The sequence below is a fragment of the Orcinus orca genome, chromosome X, assembly GCF_937001465.1.
Source record: "Orcinus orca chromosome X, mOrcOrc1.1, whole genome shotgun sequence".
In the NCBI taxonomy this organism is placed as follows: Eukaryota; Metazoa; Chordata; class Mammalia; order Artiodactyla; family Delphinidae; genus Orcinus; species Orcinus orca.
The window spans coordinates 16,636,540-16,655,511 of record NC_064580.1 but is presented as its reverse complement, the minus strand read 5'-3'; the positions used below and the strand labels follow the sequence as shown (position 1 = coordinate 16,655,511).

The 18,972-nt window shown below is 45.3% G+C and overlaps 2 protein-coding genes and 1 long non-coding RNA gene across 7 annotated transcripts in view; 2 read left to right on the top strand and 1 right to left on the bottom strand.

The window, feature by feature from the left end:
• The window catches only part of MAP3K15 (mitogen-activated protein kinase kinase kinase 15), a 147,942-nt gene extending 139,927 nt beyond the window's left edge, over positions 1-8,015 (top strand). The window contains 10 exon segments of the mRNA XM_049704772.1: positions 440-602; positions 1,039-1,213; positions 1,973-2,158; positions 2,793-2,898; positions 3,842-4,067; positions 5,764-5,783; positions 5,786-5,872; positions 6,776-6,885; positions 6,967-7,043; positions 7,924-8,015. Of these exon segments, the coding sequence (XP_049560729.1) occupies positions 440-602; positions 1,039-1,213; positions 1,973-2,158; positions 2,793-2,898; positions 3,842-4,067; positions 5,764-5,783; positions 5,786-5,872; positions 6,776-6,885; positions 6,967-7,043; positions 7,924-8,011 (1,238 nt within the window). The 3' untranslated portion in view covers positions 8,012-8,015.
• Positions 6,684-18,972, bottom strand: part of PDHA1 (pyruvate dehydrogenase E1 subunit alpha 1) — a 73,530-nt gene continuing 61,241 nt past the window's right edge. For all 5 annotated transcript variants that reach the window (XR_007474813.1, XR_007474812.1, XR_007474810.1 and 2 more), the window contains 11 exons: positions 18,147-18,206; positions 17,401-17,574; positions 16,480-16,606; positions 15,685-15,776; positions 14,761-14,853; positions 13,789-13,944; positions 13,460-13,531; positions 11,115-11,182; positions 9,852-9,960; positions 8,038-9,327; positions 6,684-8,006 (listed from right to left, as the gene is read on the bottom strand). The gene's annotated coding sequence lies outside the window, so the exon portion shown is untranslated. The remainder of the gene's footprint in view (positions 8,007-8,037; positions 9,328-9,851; positions 9,961-11,114; positions 11,183-13,459; positions 13,532-13,788; positions 13,945-14,760; positions 14,854-15,684; positions 15,777-16,479; positions 16,607-17,400; positions 17,575-18,146; positions 18,207-18,972) is intronic.
• The window catches only part of LOC117199024 (uncharacterized), a 46,875-nt gene continuing 36,532 nt past the window's right edge, over positions 8,630-18,972 (top strand). The window contains exon 1 of the long non-coding RNA XR_007474815.1: positions 8,630-8,720. This is a non-coding gene — a long non-coding RNA (uncharacterized LOC117199024). The remainder of the gene's footprint in view (positions 8,721-18,972) is intronic.

Genomic DNA, 18,972 nt, shown 5'->3' with positions numbered 1-18,972 from the left:
GTGTCTTCCCCAGGTGCAGAACCTGGCGCTTCATCTTCGGAGCCTGGCCTGTCACCCTGTGCTGCTCCCGACCTTGGTTAAAGGGTGTCTGTCCTGCAGGCCACCGAAGCAAGCAACACCTTCTGGGGCAGTAGGTCCTACCGGGCAGTGATATACGAGTGGTCCCGGTGTGGATGGGGCGGGAGCTGGGACAGGGTGCCTCAGCATCTTGCACCCAGAGAGCGACTCGCTGTCTCAGCGTGTCCGAAGGGCTGGTTAGAAATGCGGAGTCTCGGGCCCATCCCGGACCTGCTGAAGCAGAACCTCCAGCTCCCCAGGATCCCTGGGTGATCGCTTGCACCCCCAGTTAGAGCAGCGCGGGCTTAGGCCCCTGGGTGCGTCACGTGGCCCAAGGGGCTGCCTGGGGCTCACTGTCCCCATCCCCGGCTGCCCCGCACAGAGGGTCCCAGGGGCGCCACGCTGCCCCTGCCCCTGGCGGGAGAGCTGATGGGCGGCAGCAGCAGCAGTGAGTGTGGCTCGGTCTCCCCACACTCCGATGCCCAGCCCGACGTGTTCTTCCAGAAGTCCCAGACGCCCACGCATCGGCTCAGCCACCTGCTCAGGTACGGCCACCCCCCACTCGGAGGACAGAGTCCCTCCCAGGTGTAAACCAGATGGCCGCGAAGGGCTTTTGCTTCCTTTCTGCACGATCAGCGGGGCAGCCGGGGCGGCCACTGACAGTGAGAGAGAGGAGGGCAGTGAGGTCACTCTCTGTCCCTTCCCCTCCCCCTTCCTCTTCCTCCCCTCCCCCTCTCCTCTTCTTCCCCTCCCCCTCGTCGCTTCCCCTTCCCCTTCCCTCCTGTTTCCTCCTCCTCCCCTGTGACCCCTTATTCTCTCCCTCTTACCCCCTCCTTCCCCCTCCCTCCTTTCCCCGTCTTTCCCCTCGCCCCTAACACTGGTGCATCTTCCTGAGGGTGGGGCTGCGGCGGAGCCACCTCTCAGCCCCTCCCCCACGGTGTCCCTGGGAGGCGGGGGATTGTCGCCTGCGTTTGTCCGCAGTGTTCCTGATGAGAGCTCGGCCTCAGAGGACCGGAGCGCAGCCTCGTCCCTGGAGGACAGCGACCTGGGCCTCTTCCTGCTGCGCAAGGACAGCGAGCGCCGTGCCATCCTCTACAGAATCCTCTGGGAGGAGCAGAACCAGGTGGCTTCCAACCTGCAGGAGTGCGTGGCCCAGGTACAGGCCGAGTGCGGGAGCAATCCCACGCCCTCCGCCCAAGGCCAGGTCCCAGAAGAGGTCCAAATGGGACTGGTGTTCCTGCTGCCCTAGAACATTTGCACAGTTACAAGAACCACCCTAAGTATTTCCCAACGTCCTTCCCTTTTCCAACAAAACAAAAGAAAATACAAAAAAAAAAAAAAGACTCCATTGAAGCCTGATTTTGCATTTGCGGAACACTGCAGTGAAACCAGGCACTGATGGGGCAGTGCTGCCTCCTGGTGGAAAACAAGCCAAATGACAGCACAAAGCCCAGTTAACCCCCAGCTGCACCAGTTGCCCTCAGAAGCTGGGAGAACAGCCGCTTTAGGAAGAAAGGTTACGGATGGAAATGTTTGAGTTTTAACTCATTTTGGATGGGAAAAGGTCCTTCTAGCAAGAGGCCACTGCCCCCTATGAACTGTGCCTTGTGACAAGGCCTGTTGGGGGTGGAGGGTGGTTTACAAGGGGTTAAACAGGATGGCAGACCATTCCTTGAGGGGCTTAGTTCTGTTGTTTGCGGCCCAGAGAGGAGAAGGGGGCCACATAACCCTCTAACAGGAAGGATATGGAGGAAATTCCAGGACCAGAGCCCGTGTCTCGCCTGGAAAATCCCCAGTTCCATTAGCAAATGGACAGTCTGGTTAATCTAGTTGCCCAAAGTACTTCTTGGATTTTCCCTCCCTCTCTCTGAATTACTCAGTGACTGATTTTTTTGGGTGGGGGGTTGGTGATCAGAGTTCGGAAGAGTTGCATCTCTCAGTCGGCCACATCAAGCAAATAATTGCGATCCTGAGAGACTTCATCCGCTGCCCGGACCACAGGGTGATGGCATCCACGATATCAAAGCTAAAGGTGGACCTGGACTTTGACAGCTCGTCCATCAATCAGATTCATCTGGTACTCTTTGGATTTCAGGATGCTGTAAGTGCTCCATTTGGCCCTAGAGAACATGCCAGAAGGTAGGAAGCCCACTGAAGTGGCTCACAGCCAAGACCATGGAGTTCGATTACCATCATCTCCCGTAGTCTCCATCTCTTCTCACCTGTTGACGCCTGAATCCCGAGTGTCAGCAGTTTTCTAAACACTGAATATGTGTATACAAGTGACTGGTCTGATTGCATTATGGCCACGGAGAGCAGGAGTATAGGATTTGGGAACGAGTGGCATCTGCCAGCTGGGTAGGTGTGGGGTTTAAGCTTATGTGTCTGCCCGAACAGGTGTGAGTTGCTCCAGGCCCAAGGTCGTGTCTGGCTTAGCTTTGTGTCTCAAGTCCCCAACACAGAGCCTGAGGTTTCATAGATGCTTCATAAATGTTCATTGAATAAACAATGAAGAGGCCCGTGCAGTAGCTCCGATCTCTGTACCTGTCCCCTAGACCCCCGTGTGACTTGGGGTCAGCTTAAAGGAAGACTCAGTCCAGAAGAAACATAAGTCAGGCAGAAACTCAGGGCAGCACGGTTAACCCTTTATCTCAGAGTAGAAGCAAATTCGAATTAGTAAGAACTATTTCTTAAAAGTACAATGGACCGGAAATCTGGATTTTTGTGATTTGTAGGTAAATAAAATTTTGAGGAACCACTTAATTAGGCCCCACTGGATGTTTGCGATGGACAACATCATCCGTCGAGCGGTGCAGGCTGCAGTCACCATCCTCATCCCAGGTAGGGGCCCTCTTTTTGGTCAACGTCAACTTCAGGTGGCTATGGAAAAGGTCAGACAGGTCCTCTGTACTCACCAATTGTTGCTTTCCCTTTCCCATCTTGGCTATGTACGTCTCTGCAATTAAGTAAATGATGTCACAGACCCCTTTAGGGCCGAGATTCTGTGATTCTGAGAACATCTCCTGGTGATGTATTTTTACATGCCCCTAGGCATAACTGAGGAGCACGCACCGCAGGTAGACTAAACTCAGGATCTCAAAGGAGCACTGAGCCTGACGGCCTGGCTCCTACAGTGCGTCATCTTGTGTGCTCAGCAACGCCTCCTAGTTGGTTGACGATTTAACGGCTCAGTCTCCTCTCTCAGAATCATCATGTGGCAGCTACAGAAATCTTTGGCTTTTTATAGGCTCTATTTTTGAAATGTTAGAGCAGCTTAATACCCAAGTTGATTCTCCTTCCGCGGTGCCTTCTTCCTAGGAAGGGAGGCTATGTGGCGCTTCGGTTAACACTGCCCCTTCCTCTCATTACTTTGCTCCCTCCCTGTCCTCTGCCTGCTCCCCTGAATGCACTCTGCCCAGGCTCAGCTTCTGGGAGTGGCTTGTTAAACCCCAGGACTTCATTATTCCCCAGTCCAAGCAGGAAAGTGTTTGTAGTAAAAACACAGGCCTGGGTGGAAGCCCGCTTGTCCCTTTTTAAAACTGCCCTTGGCTAACTAAACACCTTGAAGTCTGTTTCCTTATCTGTGAAGTGGTGGGGACCATCTTTTCACTGCAGAGCTAAGTGAAATAGTCTCCCCTCCATTTTGTAAAGTCAGCAGTCCCCTGATGGAGCATCGCATTGGCCTGGCCGGCCTCTGAACAGCCACGTTTGCTGGCCCGGGACATAAGCTACACCAAGCCCTGGCCTTGTTGAACCGTGGTCCTTTTCTTCCGTGATTCCACAGAGCTCCGAGCCCACTTTGAGGCTGGCTCAGGGACCAAAGGGGTGGATAAGGACACGGATGAGGCAGAAGAGGACTATGCCCCGGCAGACCCACGCGGGAGCGAGGCGCAGGTGGCGTGTGGGTGGAGCAGGCCCGTTTCAGCAGTTGCCCAGGAGGCCCAGCCCCAGCAGCTCCACCAGCAGCATCTGAGCCTCCAGCTGAGCAAGCTCAGGCAGGAGACCAACAGGTGGGCAGGGGTGGGACAATGACCTGGACTAGCCCGTCAACTCAGTGGTCGAGTGCCTCACCCAGGTCTCAGAAAAGCATCTTTACCCCCCAAGGAACTGCGCAAGGAGATATTCTCAGCTTCAACTGGGGGACTAGAAGGATGCCCCCCTTTTTTTTTTAATGCTAGGAGTCAGAGACGTAGAGTGCCTTGCCACAAGCCGTACTAAAGGCAGCAGCATCTCAGAGTTTTCTCTGTCTCTTTACCGAGGTGGGTTCCCTGACATGGTGTGTGGGTCCAGCAACTCGGGGGGACATCTGCGGCCTGCCCCTGCCGAAGTAGCTGAGTTGGGGGTCAGTTAGCACTGCGTTGATGGACAGGTATCCCATAACCCTGACCCCAAGGAAGTCTGCCCTGTCCTCTCTGAATCTCTCCCTTGTGTTTTGTCATGATCCCTAGGCAGGCATTAGTGAACCACCTTCCCCGACAGCGGACCCTGGCACTGCCGTGAGGTTCCCACAAGAGTTGGGCCCTTTTGTTTATTTCCAGGCACATAGTAGGTGTTCAAAACGTATTTGTTAAATGAACAAAAAGATTCCCATTTGCGCTGGGGAACCACGTCATCAGTGGGCTTAGCAAACTAGTTGGTACTGGTTCCAAATGATGCCTTGTTGCCCAGTGGTCATTGGGAATGCTAAAATTTAACGGGGACAAACAGTGTCAGGCATACCTATTTCGGAAGAAAAGTTGTACACACCCCTAGGGATCTCTGAAGTTTAATTTTAGGCAGATCTAATCATTTCTTTTTAGAAAGGCCCAGTTTTAATTAACTGGTAGTGGTGGCAAAACTTTTTTTAAGTTTTGAAAAAATGACAAATGTGAAAGTTGATAGTAGTACTTAGCCCTTCTTTAAAATGTGTTTCTGGTAAGGTTTATAATCACCAGATTCATAAAATGTTATATATGGGTTCAAAGGTTATTCCTTTCCAGGGTCAATATTGTTATCTTCCATCTCAGTAGAATTAGTAATGAGACAGCAGCCAGCACCTGACTGCGAATGGCTGACAGACACACAGCTCCTACAGACACGCCTGCCCTTGTAGGATGGAGATGCCTTAGCTTTTGTTGGGCACAGCAGGAAGGCACCTTTGGCCCTGAGTGATGCTGACGAGGGTAACACATCTGTCCTGAGTAGTGTCTGTGAGACCAAGCCCCGTGAAGCGTTTAGCGCAGTCTTGGGTAAGTGTTCGCAGTAGTGTCCCTCTCACCTTCCAAGCAGCAAGAGTCTTTCCTGCAGTTCCTACTTCCCCCTAGCTGTTCCAACAGCAGCAGGGCTTCTGTCTCCTTGGCTTACTCTCTGGTGAGGAGGGAAGGGCCTGACCACTAGTTTCAGCGACTTGACCTGACTTAGGGAGACAAGTTGGCTGAGTTCTACTGATCACCATCAGGTTATCTTTTGGTTCATGATACATATTCTGAGGCAAAATATACCCACGCCCTGAGCGTTGGTCTTTGTTTACAAGGGGAGGGAGCACAAGAAAGGTGCTCATGTACAGGCTGAAACCTGATCACACAACTTTGAAGAAACTAGACTGACCGATGGGATTGTGCCTTTTTTATTTTTTTTAAACCTCTGAATTGTTCAACAAATGTTTGAATTGAATTGAATGGTATTACGCTCTCTCTGGAGGATGGCTTTTTTTTTTTTTTAAACCAGACTTTTGGAACACCTAGTTCAAAAAGAGAGTACCAGAATCTTCTACGGCAAACCCTAGAACAGAAAACTCAAGAATTGTATCACCTGTAGTTACAATTCAAATCTAATGGTGAGTGGTTTTCCACTTGCTCTGACTTATGTGTGTGTGAGACCATTCAAAATCTGGCTAGTACTCTAGTCAGCCTTGAAACAGTTGAGGTTATTCTCGATCAGACCAGTAAGTACTCCAGTAAGATTCCGGAATACTGGTCAATAATAAAAAGGAACTATCAGTACATTCAAAAGCAGATGAATCGCAAACGCATTATGCAAGTGAGAGAAGCCAGATTCAAAAGGCTACATATTATGATTCCATAAATGTAGAACGTTTATAGGAAATTCTATTAAAGGCAAAACTACAGGGACAGAGAATAGAACTGGGTGGGGGGGTGGAATTGATGATAAAAGGCCACGAGAACGTTCTGGCGTGATAGAAATATCTCTACCTTGATTGTGGTGGTGGCTCTGTGACTCTGCTTGTCAAAGTTCTTAGCACTGCATACCTAAAAAGGGTGGTTTACGGCATAAATTATACCTCAGTCAACCAGCCTTATGCATTTGGTGCCCAAAAGGGCTACAGGTGCCTCTTGGAGTGGGGAATGGATATGGAGTGGGGAATGTGGATAAGCTGTGAGGCCAAAAATCTCAGTATTAAAACCTATTTCCTCATTTGAATTCCAGTGCAGTTACGGATATAATTTCTTAGAAAAGGCATTTTAAAGATGGGAATACACATTTAAAGTAGGAGATAATTAGTTTGAAGTATCACAGGTAAGGAACATTTTTAATCTCTGGAAAGTGACTCCAAGGACTATGGACTGTTGCACAGTGTGTAGCAGAGCAGCTGAGCCAGGTTTAATCCATTTCCTTTTCACATCACATTCTGGAATAATAGTTTATTTGCTCCAACTTGTTACTTGAAGAATTTTGCTGTTACACATCAGTATACAACATAACTTTCTAATCCTTACAGAGATTACAGAGAACTCAGCCTCCCCTCCTCGGTCTTATGGGCAGAGAACAGAAGAAGAGCTTGTCGACTGGTTGCAACGGCAAGGAGCGGATACGAAAACAATTGAAAAGGTAAACTTACAACCAACAAACCATTCCTGTGCTATCATTACAGAGCTGCTTAGCTCTTAATGTATTTGATCTTTGTTTCAGATTCTTGAAGAAGGTTATACACTTTCTGATATTCTTAATTATATCACTAAGGAAGACCTAAGGTACCTTAGACTACGGTAAGAATAGCCTCAAAACACTTCGTGGAACAGAAAATGACTTTTTTGGTGTAATTAGGCTTTTTTTTTGCGGTACGCGGGCCTCTCACTGCTGTGGCCTCTCCCGTTGCGGAGCACAGGCTCCGGACGCGCAGGCTCAGCGGCCATGGCTCACGAGCCCAGCCGCTCCGCGGCATGTGGGATCTTCCCGGAGCGGGGCACGAACCCGTGTCCCCCGCATCGGCAGGCGGACTCTCAACCACTGCGCCACCAGGGAAGCCCCTGTAATTAGGCTTTTAAGTAAAGCAGTAGAAAACAAAGTGCTGGTAACGTAACTTTCCCCCCTTCATTAACGTTAACTCCCTTTTCTATGGCTCAGTCAGGAAAAAAACTACCAACCTCACTCCAAACTCTGGAGTTTTTCAAGGTTGAAGTTGGGGAAAAGCTGAGAGGGGGCAGAAGCTAAAGGCCCAGTAGAAAAAGTCAAGAGACAGGCCTGGCTGGGAGTGGAGTGAAGCGAGACATGAGATGCTAGTGGGCTACTACACCCAAAGCCTTCTTTCTTTAACTTGCACCCTGCCTTCTCATCCCCACGTCATCTTAAATAGTCTGCTCTGCACAGATGCAGCAGCACTCCTGTACAGTACCTCTCGGGCCATGTCCCACTCCTGCTAAGGCACAAGTGTCACCTCCATATGTGAAGAGAACATATTCCTGTTTTAGTTAAGTAAGTTTTCAAGTTAGGGACTGCATTTTTAAGACTAGACAACAAATCTAGACAAGTCTGGAAGGATATACTATAGCTTTTGCCATAAGGGCTCCTAAAGAAGTATTCTGCTGTGTTGCTTTGAAGTTGTCTTCTCTTACGACTCTCTAAAGAAGACTCCTGTTTGTTTCGTAGTGGTGGTCTCCTCTGCAGGCTCTGGACTGCAGTCTCCCAGTACAGAAGACAGGCTCAGGGGGCCCCGGCAACCCAAGATGAGGCTTAATCAATCAGCTAAGCCAGGGGACACACAGGGAGCAAAGAGCTGACAACATACACACGAATTCTGCTGCACTTACGCAAGGAAAACACCGCTTGTTCAATGCACAATTTAAGAACTTGGAGTTTTAAAGAATGATGGAAAAAATTTTAACCTTTTATTTATCAGCATGTTTTCAAGGTGAGTAGAACTTGTATGTATTGTGAAAACAGTGATTGTAAAACCTGGTCTTGACATCCCAGAGTATTAGGGAATCCTTAAAAATGAATTTTAATTTACTTCAATGGAAAAATATCTGCTGGAAAGGTGAAACAACAGGTGTTTAAAATAACAAAAAGGCTGGGAATCACTGTTTTAGATCACACATTCCATACATTACTATTAACTGGAATTGCACTTAAAATTCAAAAAAGATAAAATTGATAAGAATATGCCTTGTATTTAATGCCTTGTATTTAATGTTTGATATGACTGTAAATAGAAAACTATTAAGAAAATAGCTTCATATTTATACTTAATGTATAAATGGAGAAAACTAACTTATTTGGCCTTCAAAATGAAGTAGTCTTATTTAAAAATCGAATTGTCCTTCCACCCCTGCCTGGTTATAATAAATATTGTGTTTTATTAAGGAGAAATGATGGTTCAGTGTCAACAGGCTTCAGCACCGACATGCACACAAATGGGGGCGTGTGTGCACGTTAGGGTACACCAGGTAAGCTGCTGGGCACTGGGAGGGACAGGACAATGATCGCCCCACAAAAAGGTGGCAGAGTTGGACAGGCATATAAGGAATTGTTTCTCCTTTTAGTAACTAAAAAAGTATTTGTTAAACGAGTATACAACTAAACCAAATAGAACTATTTTAAAGAAGTAATTTGAAGGAGGGTTAAGCAAACTCTTATTACCTATTTTAGACCTATATAACTAAAATAACCTTTATAATAAGATCCATACTATCCTTAAGATATAACATTAAAAGACGTTGTATCTTTTAATGCAACACTGTACAAACCACATGCAATTACACTATCTATCTATCTATCTAAATCTACACTTTCTTTCTATGGGTTTTCTTCCTCCTTAACAAAGTTGAGAACCCAAAGCATTCCTTACAGTTGCTGCTGAATACCCAACTGAAGGTGTACCATCTCGCATTAACTGATGGACTTAAACTTGATCCACTGGTTTGCACCCCGGACTTCAAAAGGCAGATCGCTGCAGTAGATGTGATAGCCGAGTTCTTCCAAAGGTGGTTCAGGGTCAGCTGTAGCAAACTGGGCAGCATCCTCAATTTCTTTTCTCACGTCAACATCAATTTCCTAAAAATCAATCAGATTACAGTTCAAGAGATGTTTTGAATAGACAGCAGCTTAGGTACCAACTTGTTCTACTGGGAACCTCTTGCTAGTCGTTAACTCTCTACTAGTACTGGCAGTATACCTATTATTATTGAAAATGTTAGGTTAACCATGACACAACAATCCACGAAGGGGGATTCTGGAGGACAGATACCAACATTAAGACATATACCCTGGCGAGGGAACATTTATGAATTAAAAATCTACAGTATATTTTTAGGAAAGAAGAACTGATGGTGGAGGAGGTTAATGTCCTGTGAAAAATATTGCGTCGGCCAAAAAGTTCTTCGGGGTTTTCCCACAACATCGGGGTTTTCCCACAACATGGCTCGGAAAATTTTTGGCCAACCGAATACAGTATGTACTTTCCCACTTACTTACCTAGTTTACCGAGTGGCAGCTTCTTGTGTAGAGAAAAACTGCTCAAAAAGGAGAGCCAACCTTCAAAGGCAGACTTACTTTTAAACCATCAAGAGTCACTGTACCTTTAGTTCTTCAACACTGGCCAGATTGCTGTTCACCATCCTATCCTTGAGAAGCATGATAGGGTCGCTCTTACTTCTAACTTCCTGAATTTCTTCTCGTGTACGGTAACTAGAGGGAGGGAAACAGAGTCACAAGTAGATAAGAACAGTGCCGGCACAGCAGAGACAGTCTGGGAAACACAGCAGTCTGTTTCTGAGACGAAGGAGCACATCAGTACTCACGTCACCGTAAGAAGGGCAGAATTATATACTTTCAAAATACAAGAACTCATCGTAATATTCTGTAAGGAAGAGCTGCTCTGTCTTTATGGAAAACTCTACAATGGCAATTCACCTGGCTTCTCTGGCATTCTGACAACAGGCGCCAAGTTTCTATTTGCTACTTGATCTAGAGGTCGGGCGTGAAGGTAGTGGTGGAGGCAGGGGAGATGGTTTTCTGTGGTGATAGCTATAACCTTTGAGGCAGCAGAAGGCTAAGCACAAAAAAAAATGTGCCTTGCCTTTTCTCCCTTAAGACCACAGAGCAGTGTGGCTGGCAAGAACTTGGAGAGGAGGTTTTCCGATTCTTGATTGTACAACTGACCCTTGTCCTACAGCACTTGAAATAACACTAAAAGCAAAGAAAGGCTCTACCATTTTTTTAAGAACAGAATTACACCAAGTGCTTTCTTCCATGTAAGCTGCTCTTCATAACATTTTCCCTTAGGCCTTCATTCTATACTCAAAGACTTATTACGGCTTACTTTGACTAAATCTACTCTTAATTATGCCACACTCCGGGACTGCAGCATTACATGCCAGAGTTGCCAGGTGACAAAACTCCTTTTTTTTTGACTGATTTATTTCAACATATGGAATATCCCACGTGCTACTTGGTCTTGCTCCATTCCAGCCAGAAGAGGAATATGCCATGAGAATCTGGGGTAATGCCTACAAAAGGTAAATGCCCCCAAGTATCCTACTCTACCATCAGTCCTGTTTTATGCAACAATTCCTCTCTGCAATTGTTTTCTTATTGGTGCTCATGCTAACTAGCATGTACACACTAGAGGAATTTTCAGAATGCTTTCTATATTGGAACCAATTTATTGGAAGGCACGGCTTTCAGGCTCAGACTAACTACTAAATCAATGCATGAAGCCAACTACTGGTGTCTGGCTTCAAAAGCAAACACACACTGAAATGCTTTGCTTTTTCATCTAAGTAGCACCATTCAAAGCCCATCCACTTCGGACACCACACTCAGTTTTCCCATGACCATACCTGACTCCAGGATCACTCATGCTGTGCCCATGGTAACGGTAAGTCTGCAGCTCCATCAGTATGGGCCCCTAAAACAGAACCCAGTGGAGGTAAGGTGAAACAATGGCCACAGCCTCAAATGTACGTCCTTTCAGGATCAAATACCTTCATCAGATCTGAGTTAAGAATTTCTTCTTAGTTGATTCTCATTTCTATTACCTATTCATTGCATGTTTCATCCTCATTTTTTTTTTTTTTTTTTTTTTTTTTGCGGTACTCGGGCCTCTCACTGCCGTGGCCTCATCTCGTTGCAGAGCACAGGCTCAGCGGCCATGGCTCACAGGCCCAGCCGCTCCGCGGCATGTGGGATCCTCCCGGACCGGGACACGAACCTGCGTCCCCTGCACCGGCAGGTGGACTCTCAACCACTGTGCCACCAGGGAAGCCCCATCCTCCTTATTTTTAACAGGAACTTATTAATAAAAGCCACCCCCCTGCAGCCTATTTTGAATCAAAAAGGCAGACAATTCTTTATGTAATGTCAATGGGTTCTATTTCACCAGAATTGCATTCGATATATAATTCTTTAAGCACAGCATAGATTTAATTAAGAAAAGCCTATCAGAAAGCGGGGATGGCATTTATCTTCACGGTTAATATGCTAGTCTTTCTGCCCACCCCCCTCCCCCCCAGTCACAGGGGAAATCATCTATAAGCATTCTGATCAAGGCTAGAGAAAAACACTAACATAAACCTTAACAACGTAAGATGAAAAGCAAACCTCTAGTCCTCTCGTCCTTCTCCACTTCCCAGCACACATGAAGAGAGGCTGGATAGGTGACTTTCTACGTCACACCCACTTCATGCAGTGTTTCGTAGGGGACAGCAACCAATCCTGCTTCACAGAGATCTAGCTACTGTGTAACAGAAAGTTGGCAGGTGCTGATCCTGCGACTGGGAGAGCCCGGCTACCACGAGGTAGCTTGCTCATGCTACACCAGCCCCCTTTTAGAAACCAACTTTGAACAGAGGGGATGGGGTGGATCTAGGATCCTTGGGCAGTTTGGTGTAGTAGTTAAAAGAGGGCGGGAGATGGAATCCAAGTGCTTGGGTTCCAGTTCTGGCTGTACTCTATATAGTAGCTACATACCTCAGTTTCTTCATCTACAAAACAGTAATTAACCCAGCTCAGAGGTGCGCCGATTAAAAAAGGCAATACCTAAGTGCTTAGCACATTGCCTGACCTATCATCTCTCAGTAACTGTCACCTATTGATTGTTAATCATCCCGTAGCCATTTGGAAGCACGGCTGGTTAGGCTAAGGGGATGGTGATAAAGGGGTTTTTCCAGACCCTCCCCTAATTCCAAGATCAGGCTTTGGTCAGGCTGAGAAAGTCCACACACTACAAACTACTGATCCTGTTTCCACATACTGTTGGATGCCACATATTCTTTCAGGAACTGGGAGAGGGGGGGATGATGATACCCACCACCCAGGGCGTGGACCCCTAGTCTCAGAGTCCTGATGCAGACCAGTGAGCCCACTGCCACCAACCTGCCATCTCAGTCATCTCATTTTTTTCTTGTTCAACCGTTCTACAGCTCCCTCCCCTCTTCACCCTCTCTTCCATTTTCATCACTGCCAGCCCAATCTTATTTGCACTACTGCCCAAACACGTACGTGAGGGAAGTCACTGAAGGGTAAACCTCAGGGGCCTGCTTTCTGGGCTGTGAAAGACTGATTTAGGGAGAAGAACATCTTTCCACCAGCTCAGATGGCATGTAAGCCTCTTTTTAGGCCAATCTCACTGTTCCCTTCTCCCTCCACTGCTATAACTGGAAGGGTCAAGATTCTTAGGACTGAAACAGCAAGACTAAGACTACATAATTTAAACGTATTATTTGATTTACAAAAGACAAACTTATACTGGATGCCTATTTTACATAAGCAAAGTTCTGTGCAGGGCACTGCAGGAGTCCCCAGTCTGTTCACTCAAGGGGCTTATGATTGATGGCGGGGGGGGCAGGGGGGTGGAAGAGTTAGAAGCACATAATTAACCAAACCAAAAGGCAAAACAGATTGTCACAATGAAGACAGAGGCAGAATGCTGAGGGAGCACTGCAAGGAAAGATTTACCCTAAATGGGGCAAACATGGAATGTTTCCCAAGACGTGAGCTATCAAGACCATGTTATTTATATGAAGGGACCCGATTCGCTTAACTGGACCCAGCTTCTATCTTTTACACCTCAATTAGCAGCTACTCCTATATTGCTACAATAGACACAGGGGGCATTCTTTTAACTTTAAGACAGATAAATGTCATTAGAAATCTCTAGCCTAGAGGCCTACAAGAAAAATCTTACCTTTCCAGCTCTACAATAGGCAGCTGCAAACCTTGTGGCCTCCCGGACACACAGGATATCCATTCCATCTACCTATTAATAAATGGGAAAGATTAAATAAACACAACATTGTAAATCAACTATACTTCAATAAAATTTTAAAAATAAAAAGGAAAGGGGCAGAGCATAAATCCAACTGCCTAAAACCATTTTCATCTTACATGACCTGTTCATCCACTAAGAAAACAGAACTCTTTGATCTCTCTGAGATCTTCAAGGGCACTTGACAGAGTGCCTGGGCCCCGCAGGCCCTGAGGGTGTAGCTCCAGCTCTACAACAGGTGTCCTTACCCTCAGCCCAGGAATGAAGTCGCCTCTCTTGTAGTAATCAGTGCTGGCTGCTGCTCTCTCCACAGATGTTCCCATCCCATAGCGGTTATTCTCACAGATGAAAATACAAGGCAATTTCCACAAAGCCGCCATATTGTAAGCTTCGAATATCTGACCCTGGAAATATGTATAAAAGTTCAAGTGGTTTCATTTTGCTGTTTTTCTCTAGACTTCATCATCCACAACAGCTGCTGCTCTACCCAGCAGAGAAAGCTTCCATAGGATGAAACGCCTCACCCACAACTAAGCTTCTGAAGCAAAGGAGTGTGTGTGCTTGGGGGGGAGCGGGGCACAGCGCAGCAAACCCATCACCTCTTTTGCCGCTAAGGAAGCGACAAACCAAGTACTACTACTTGCTTCTGTAGGGCCAAGGCAGCAGCGGAGAATACAACGGGAAAAGATGGACATGTGAGAATGTACTATGGCTGCCTAGTTGTGTGCTTCATTATAAATTCTATGAGACCCTCTGGATGACCAGAGTGAACCGGTGTCTGAGAATCGGCATCCAGAGCAGGGCCTGGCAGGGTGTCAGCCACGGACCGGTGATTACTCAGACCACGACAGAAGAGCGAGAGGAGTCTGACAGCGCCTTGGCATTCAGGGGAATGAGTCTGTACATTACGGTACTGGTTTAAGAACTGGTTTGCCAAGGATTAAAATGTAAATCAGTCCTTCCCCACAGAGTCTGTGGAGCACTGAGGTAGAGCAAAGGTGAGCGCACTCTTAGGAGTACACCTATATAAAGCGCTTGTGAAACAATGCCAGGATGTAAATCTCTAATGTGGCCACAAAACCAAATTTTAGCTTGCCAGATAAATGGCCATTTCAACTAGTAAGCAATATACTACTTCACCACAAACTGAACTATGAATATTCAACACTTTGGACATAACACTGTGATCATTATTGCAATGTTAAGAGACACATACTCACCTGATTAGCAGCGCCATCACCATACAAAGTCAAACAGATTTCATCTTTTCCGTTATACTTACAGGCCAGAGCAATCCCAGCTCCCAGGGGCACCTAATATTAAGGACAACCAAGAAAGGAACCACAGAAATCCGTGAGGGAAGAAGTTAATGCTCTGAATGTTAACTCCTGACCAGAATGTGAGATAGAAATGACACTGTCCCTACCCCAACCCTGTCTCTGCTTACCCTACCCCCAATATTATAAACAAACTAGCAAAGTAACACGAATAACTACTATCGTATTCTATGTCAACCATTTAGCAATAACATTTATGCATTCAGAGATTCAACTGCTAATCCTGAAAAGCCAAAAAAAGAAAAAGAAACCAAGGATTAAAAAAAAATACCAAAAACAAACCAAAAAACCCAGATGCTAGAACCTTAACATATTAGAAAGTAAACCGAACAATCTAGATACGATCTTCTGCTGTTCCTTGTCCATTATTTACTAACTGATGAGAACAAGGAGGACGGCATAACCACAGAAGCTGGCTTTAGATTCAAACTAGGCCCTTAAGATCCTGACCACCTGCTTCTCCTGGTCTGGTACCAGTGCCAGCACTGTCTACAGCAGGGAGAGAGGTGTGGCCAAGAGGATGTGACAAAGCAATTAAATATCAATTAAACGGCAAAGGTATAGTTCTACTGCTAGAGGCTCTTGCTTACTTATAAAACATAACAAGTACCTAAAAGGAAACATTTTAAATCACTGTACAAATCTATTTATTAAATGATAGGGTATGAAGCAAGAGGTCATTTAAAGCACACCGTGCCCCCCAAGTACTGAAGTACTTCAGAGGGAAGTTGTCTGGGGTACAGAATATTGCACAGATGTGGGCCAGGGCCAAATCCAGAAAATCATACAATGCTAGTCCTCAACTACCTGAGCTCCCACGATGCCATTGCCCCCGTAGAAGTTCTTGGCGTACATATGCATCGATCCTCCTTTTCCTTTAGCACAACCTCCTCTTCGTCCTAGAAGTGGCACCACACAAACATGACACATCAAAACCAAATATATAAAACAAACAAAAACACACCCTGAGTATTTACGTAGAGGCTCAACCATTAGAACTCAGAAACCGATTCAACTACATAAGCACCTGTCCCTCTATGCAAATACCTAGACAAGTCCTCCTTGTCTCCTGGCCCTTTTATAATGAAGGTCAGACCAGTCCCATGTCCTTGACCTTTCCAACTTTTTCAGCTCTCTAATCACTGAGTTTTCTTCAGATGTTAGTGTGGTACCCTAGACTTTTTTTTTTTTTTTTTTTTTTTTTGGCCAGTTACAAACATCTGATTTCTCCTACACTCGCATAAGAGTCAAGGGGGACAAAGGGACTGTTGAGAAGATTCTACCCAATGAATTTCTACCCAAGGAAATACTTATACTCAATTTACTTTCTTTGCTAGATTTCTATTGGCATGCTTGAGTGATAAACACTATTCTGATTTTATAGAGCTGACCTTTACCTGAGAGGCCAGACAACCTCAAAAAATGGTCAGTTTACTCAAAGCACAATAGAGGTACCAGAGCACCAAAAGGGAGAGGTTTTTTTGGTTTCAGCTTTTTTTTTTTTAACCCTCAAAAAGGTTTCAATGTTAACTTATAAACGGTTAGCATCTTAATAGGAGATCTGAAAACTTAATTTCCCCTTTTTGTAAATTAATAGCAAACCTGTAAGCTCTGCGAGAATTGCTCGGACAGAAAGCCCACGAGTAAACGTAAAGCCGTGAGCCCGATATGCTGTGATCAGATGGTCTGTGGGGTTTATGCCGGCCTCCAGGCCCACACAACAAGCTTCCTGCATTCAAGGAAGAAGTGGCAATGAGTCAGTACAGTACACCATTTCTAGTTAAAAGGTTTCCTACACTATTATGAAATATTTGGCCCAGTAGAACTCTTCATTAATAACAGCAAGTACCTCTACTTTACACCAGAAACAGAGTAGAGGGTAAGGCCCAAGCCAGAGCCATAAACTGGCAATGCACAGATACGTTTCTTTTAAGCCTGTATGGTGATGTGAAAAAATTCTGAATCAAATGTGAACATTAAAATATTGGGGAATTTCACATGAAAATAGAGACGTCTGTCTTCTCTCGAAGACATCAGCAACAGGAAGCATTAGCCCCGTATTTCCACATGGCACCAACTGGCTGGACTACCAGCCAGTTATGACTACCCCTGCGGGTGGGCCCCGTCTGTTCCACTTCACCACTAGTCCCTGTCACCTGTCTCGATACTTCATACAGCTGGCAGCCTTCACTCATGTATTCTACCTAACTGGTCCCTGGTAGGCATTTGATTTCACAAACCTTGGCCTAAACCTACAAAACAAAAAAACAAAACAAAAACCCTTCCCCCAAAAGTATACTCAGTACAGGTGATCATAATGCTATAAAGGCACAGGAAGTCAGCAATATGATACATGAGTCAATTCTTTAGCATAAGCTTCCTAGCAGGTCTCAGCATTCTCATGTTTATTCTAAAATACCAGCCTCAAATCCTTCAGACAGATAAAGCAGGGTAAAAGCCGATAAACACACACCATACTTCAATTCCTAAGTAACACAGTTTTACTACAAAACTACCACCCACCTGACCATCACACAAGTGACAGAAACCACGAATAATTTTCTGTTTATATAGCTGATCTGCTTTTAACTCCATTCGACGAACAGTCTGCATCATCCTGTAGTATTTGAGCCCATCCTCCCTGGTGAGCACCGTAGTGACAGGAGGGCCCTCTTCCAGCCGGTGAAGATCACATTTCTGAAATGGAATCAGACAGTTATCTCTCAGTCACTACAATGTAAACACTGCCAACCCACTCTAAGATCTAACTCGAAATATTTAAATCGAAACCCAGCAAATACTGAACTTGAAAACCAGCAGGCGAGCACATCAGAAATGCTGCATATTGCTTCTGATTCCTTCATAAAACTGACTGTGCAATGAGATGGGGTTTTGGAGAAAGGAAGTCTTTCTAAGATGACTTTCACTGAAAACCCCTAGAAGTCAACTGAGTTACAGGTTGAAAGACAAACTTTCAAACAAGCATTCTAAGAATCTTCTTATTCAAACATGTTACCAAACCACATTTCAAGTCTTAGAGTAGGTCTTCAATCTTTTTAGCTTGCTCTCCTGCTCCAAACTACCAAAAACCTGCTACATAAAAGGAGTAAATTCTAATTTTTGCTAACTTCTCTGAATCTTCGATTCTAGAACATTTGGAATAAAATGGTGAAAAACATGAATATCAAAATGCTGTACTGCAGAGGTAAAACTATATATCAAAGTGTACCTGTGGAAAAAAATTTAACACGAAGCAAAACACCTCTTACCTTAATTTCAAATGTAGCATCATTTGCAAAATTACGGGATGCCACCAGCACTCTGCTTGCCTTGAAAGATCAAAATATACAAGTATATCAGTGCTTTTTATTGTCGGTTATTTTTGAGTTATTATTCTTATTAATCAGTTATCAGGATGCAGTCCTAGAACTCTAAGAGCCCTAACACATTCATGGGCTTATCTTCCATTCTGTTCACTGTGTTGGGATCTTGTCCTCCAAAAGGAATCCATGCTTTGGCCAAAGAAACATGATGGTACCCCCATCTAAAGGCAAACTGCAGAAACCCGTCTATATAGTCACTTTGTTTTCAAAGAAATTACAGTGAAAATGTAATGAAGTTAATGGCCAAATCGAAGAGACCAGATCATCTGTGGGGTATGTTTATGCTATTCTTAGTCATAACCACATACGTTGAGCAAGCTAATGCTTTACTTTCAGAATAGTTCTTCAGATAAAACTATGATTCAACTCCTATTTCAGGCAAATCACTTCTCTATGAAACGGTACTATAAGAAAAATATTTTAAACTACACAAAGCATGAGATAGACACCTTAGTGAGAAATGTACAAGACAAAAGAAAAGATACTTAGCATTCCCTGACTTAAAAAAAACAAAAGATTTGAGGGATGTTTTATGATTCGAAGAGCACCAGAAGGAAGATGTTCTCTACAACTCCCTTCCTTTTTTTTTTTTTTTGAAATAAATGCTTCTCGAGAGGGCAGACAGCAGAAGCAAGAACAACTACAATCCTGCAGCCTGTGGAACAAAAACCACATCCACAGAAAGATAGACAAGATGAAAAGGCAGAGGGCT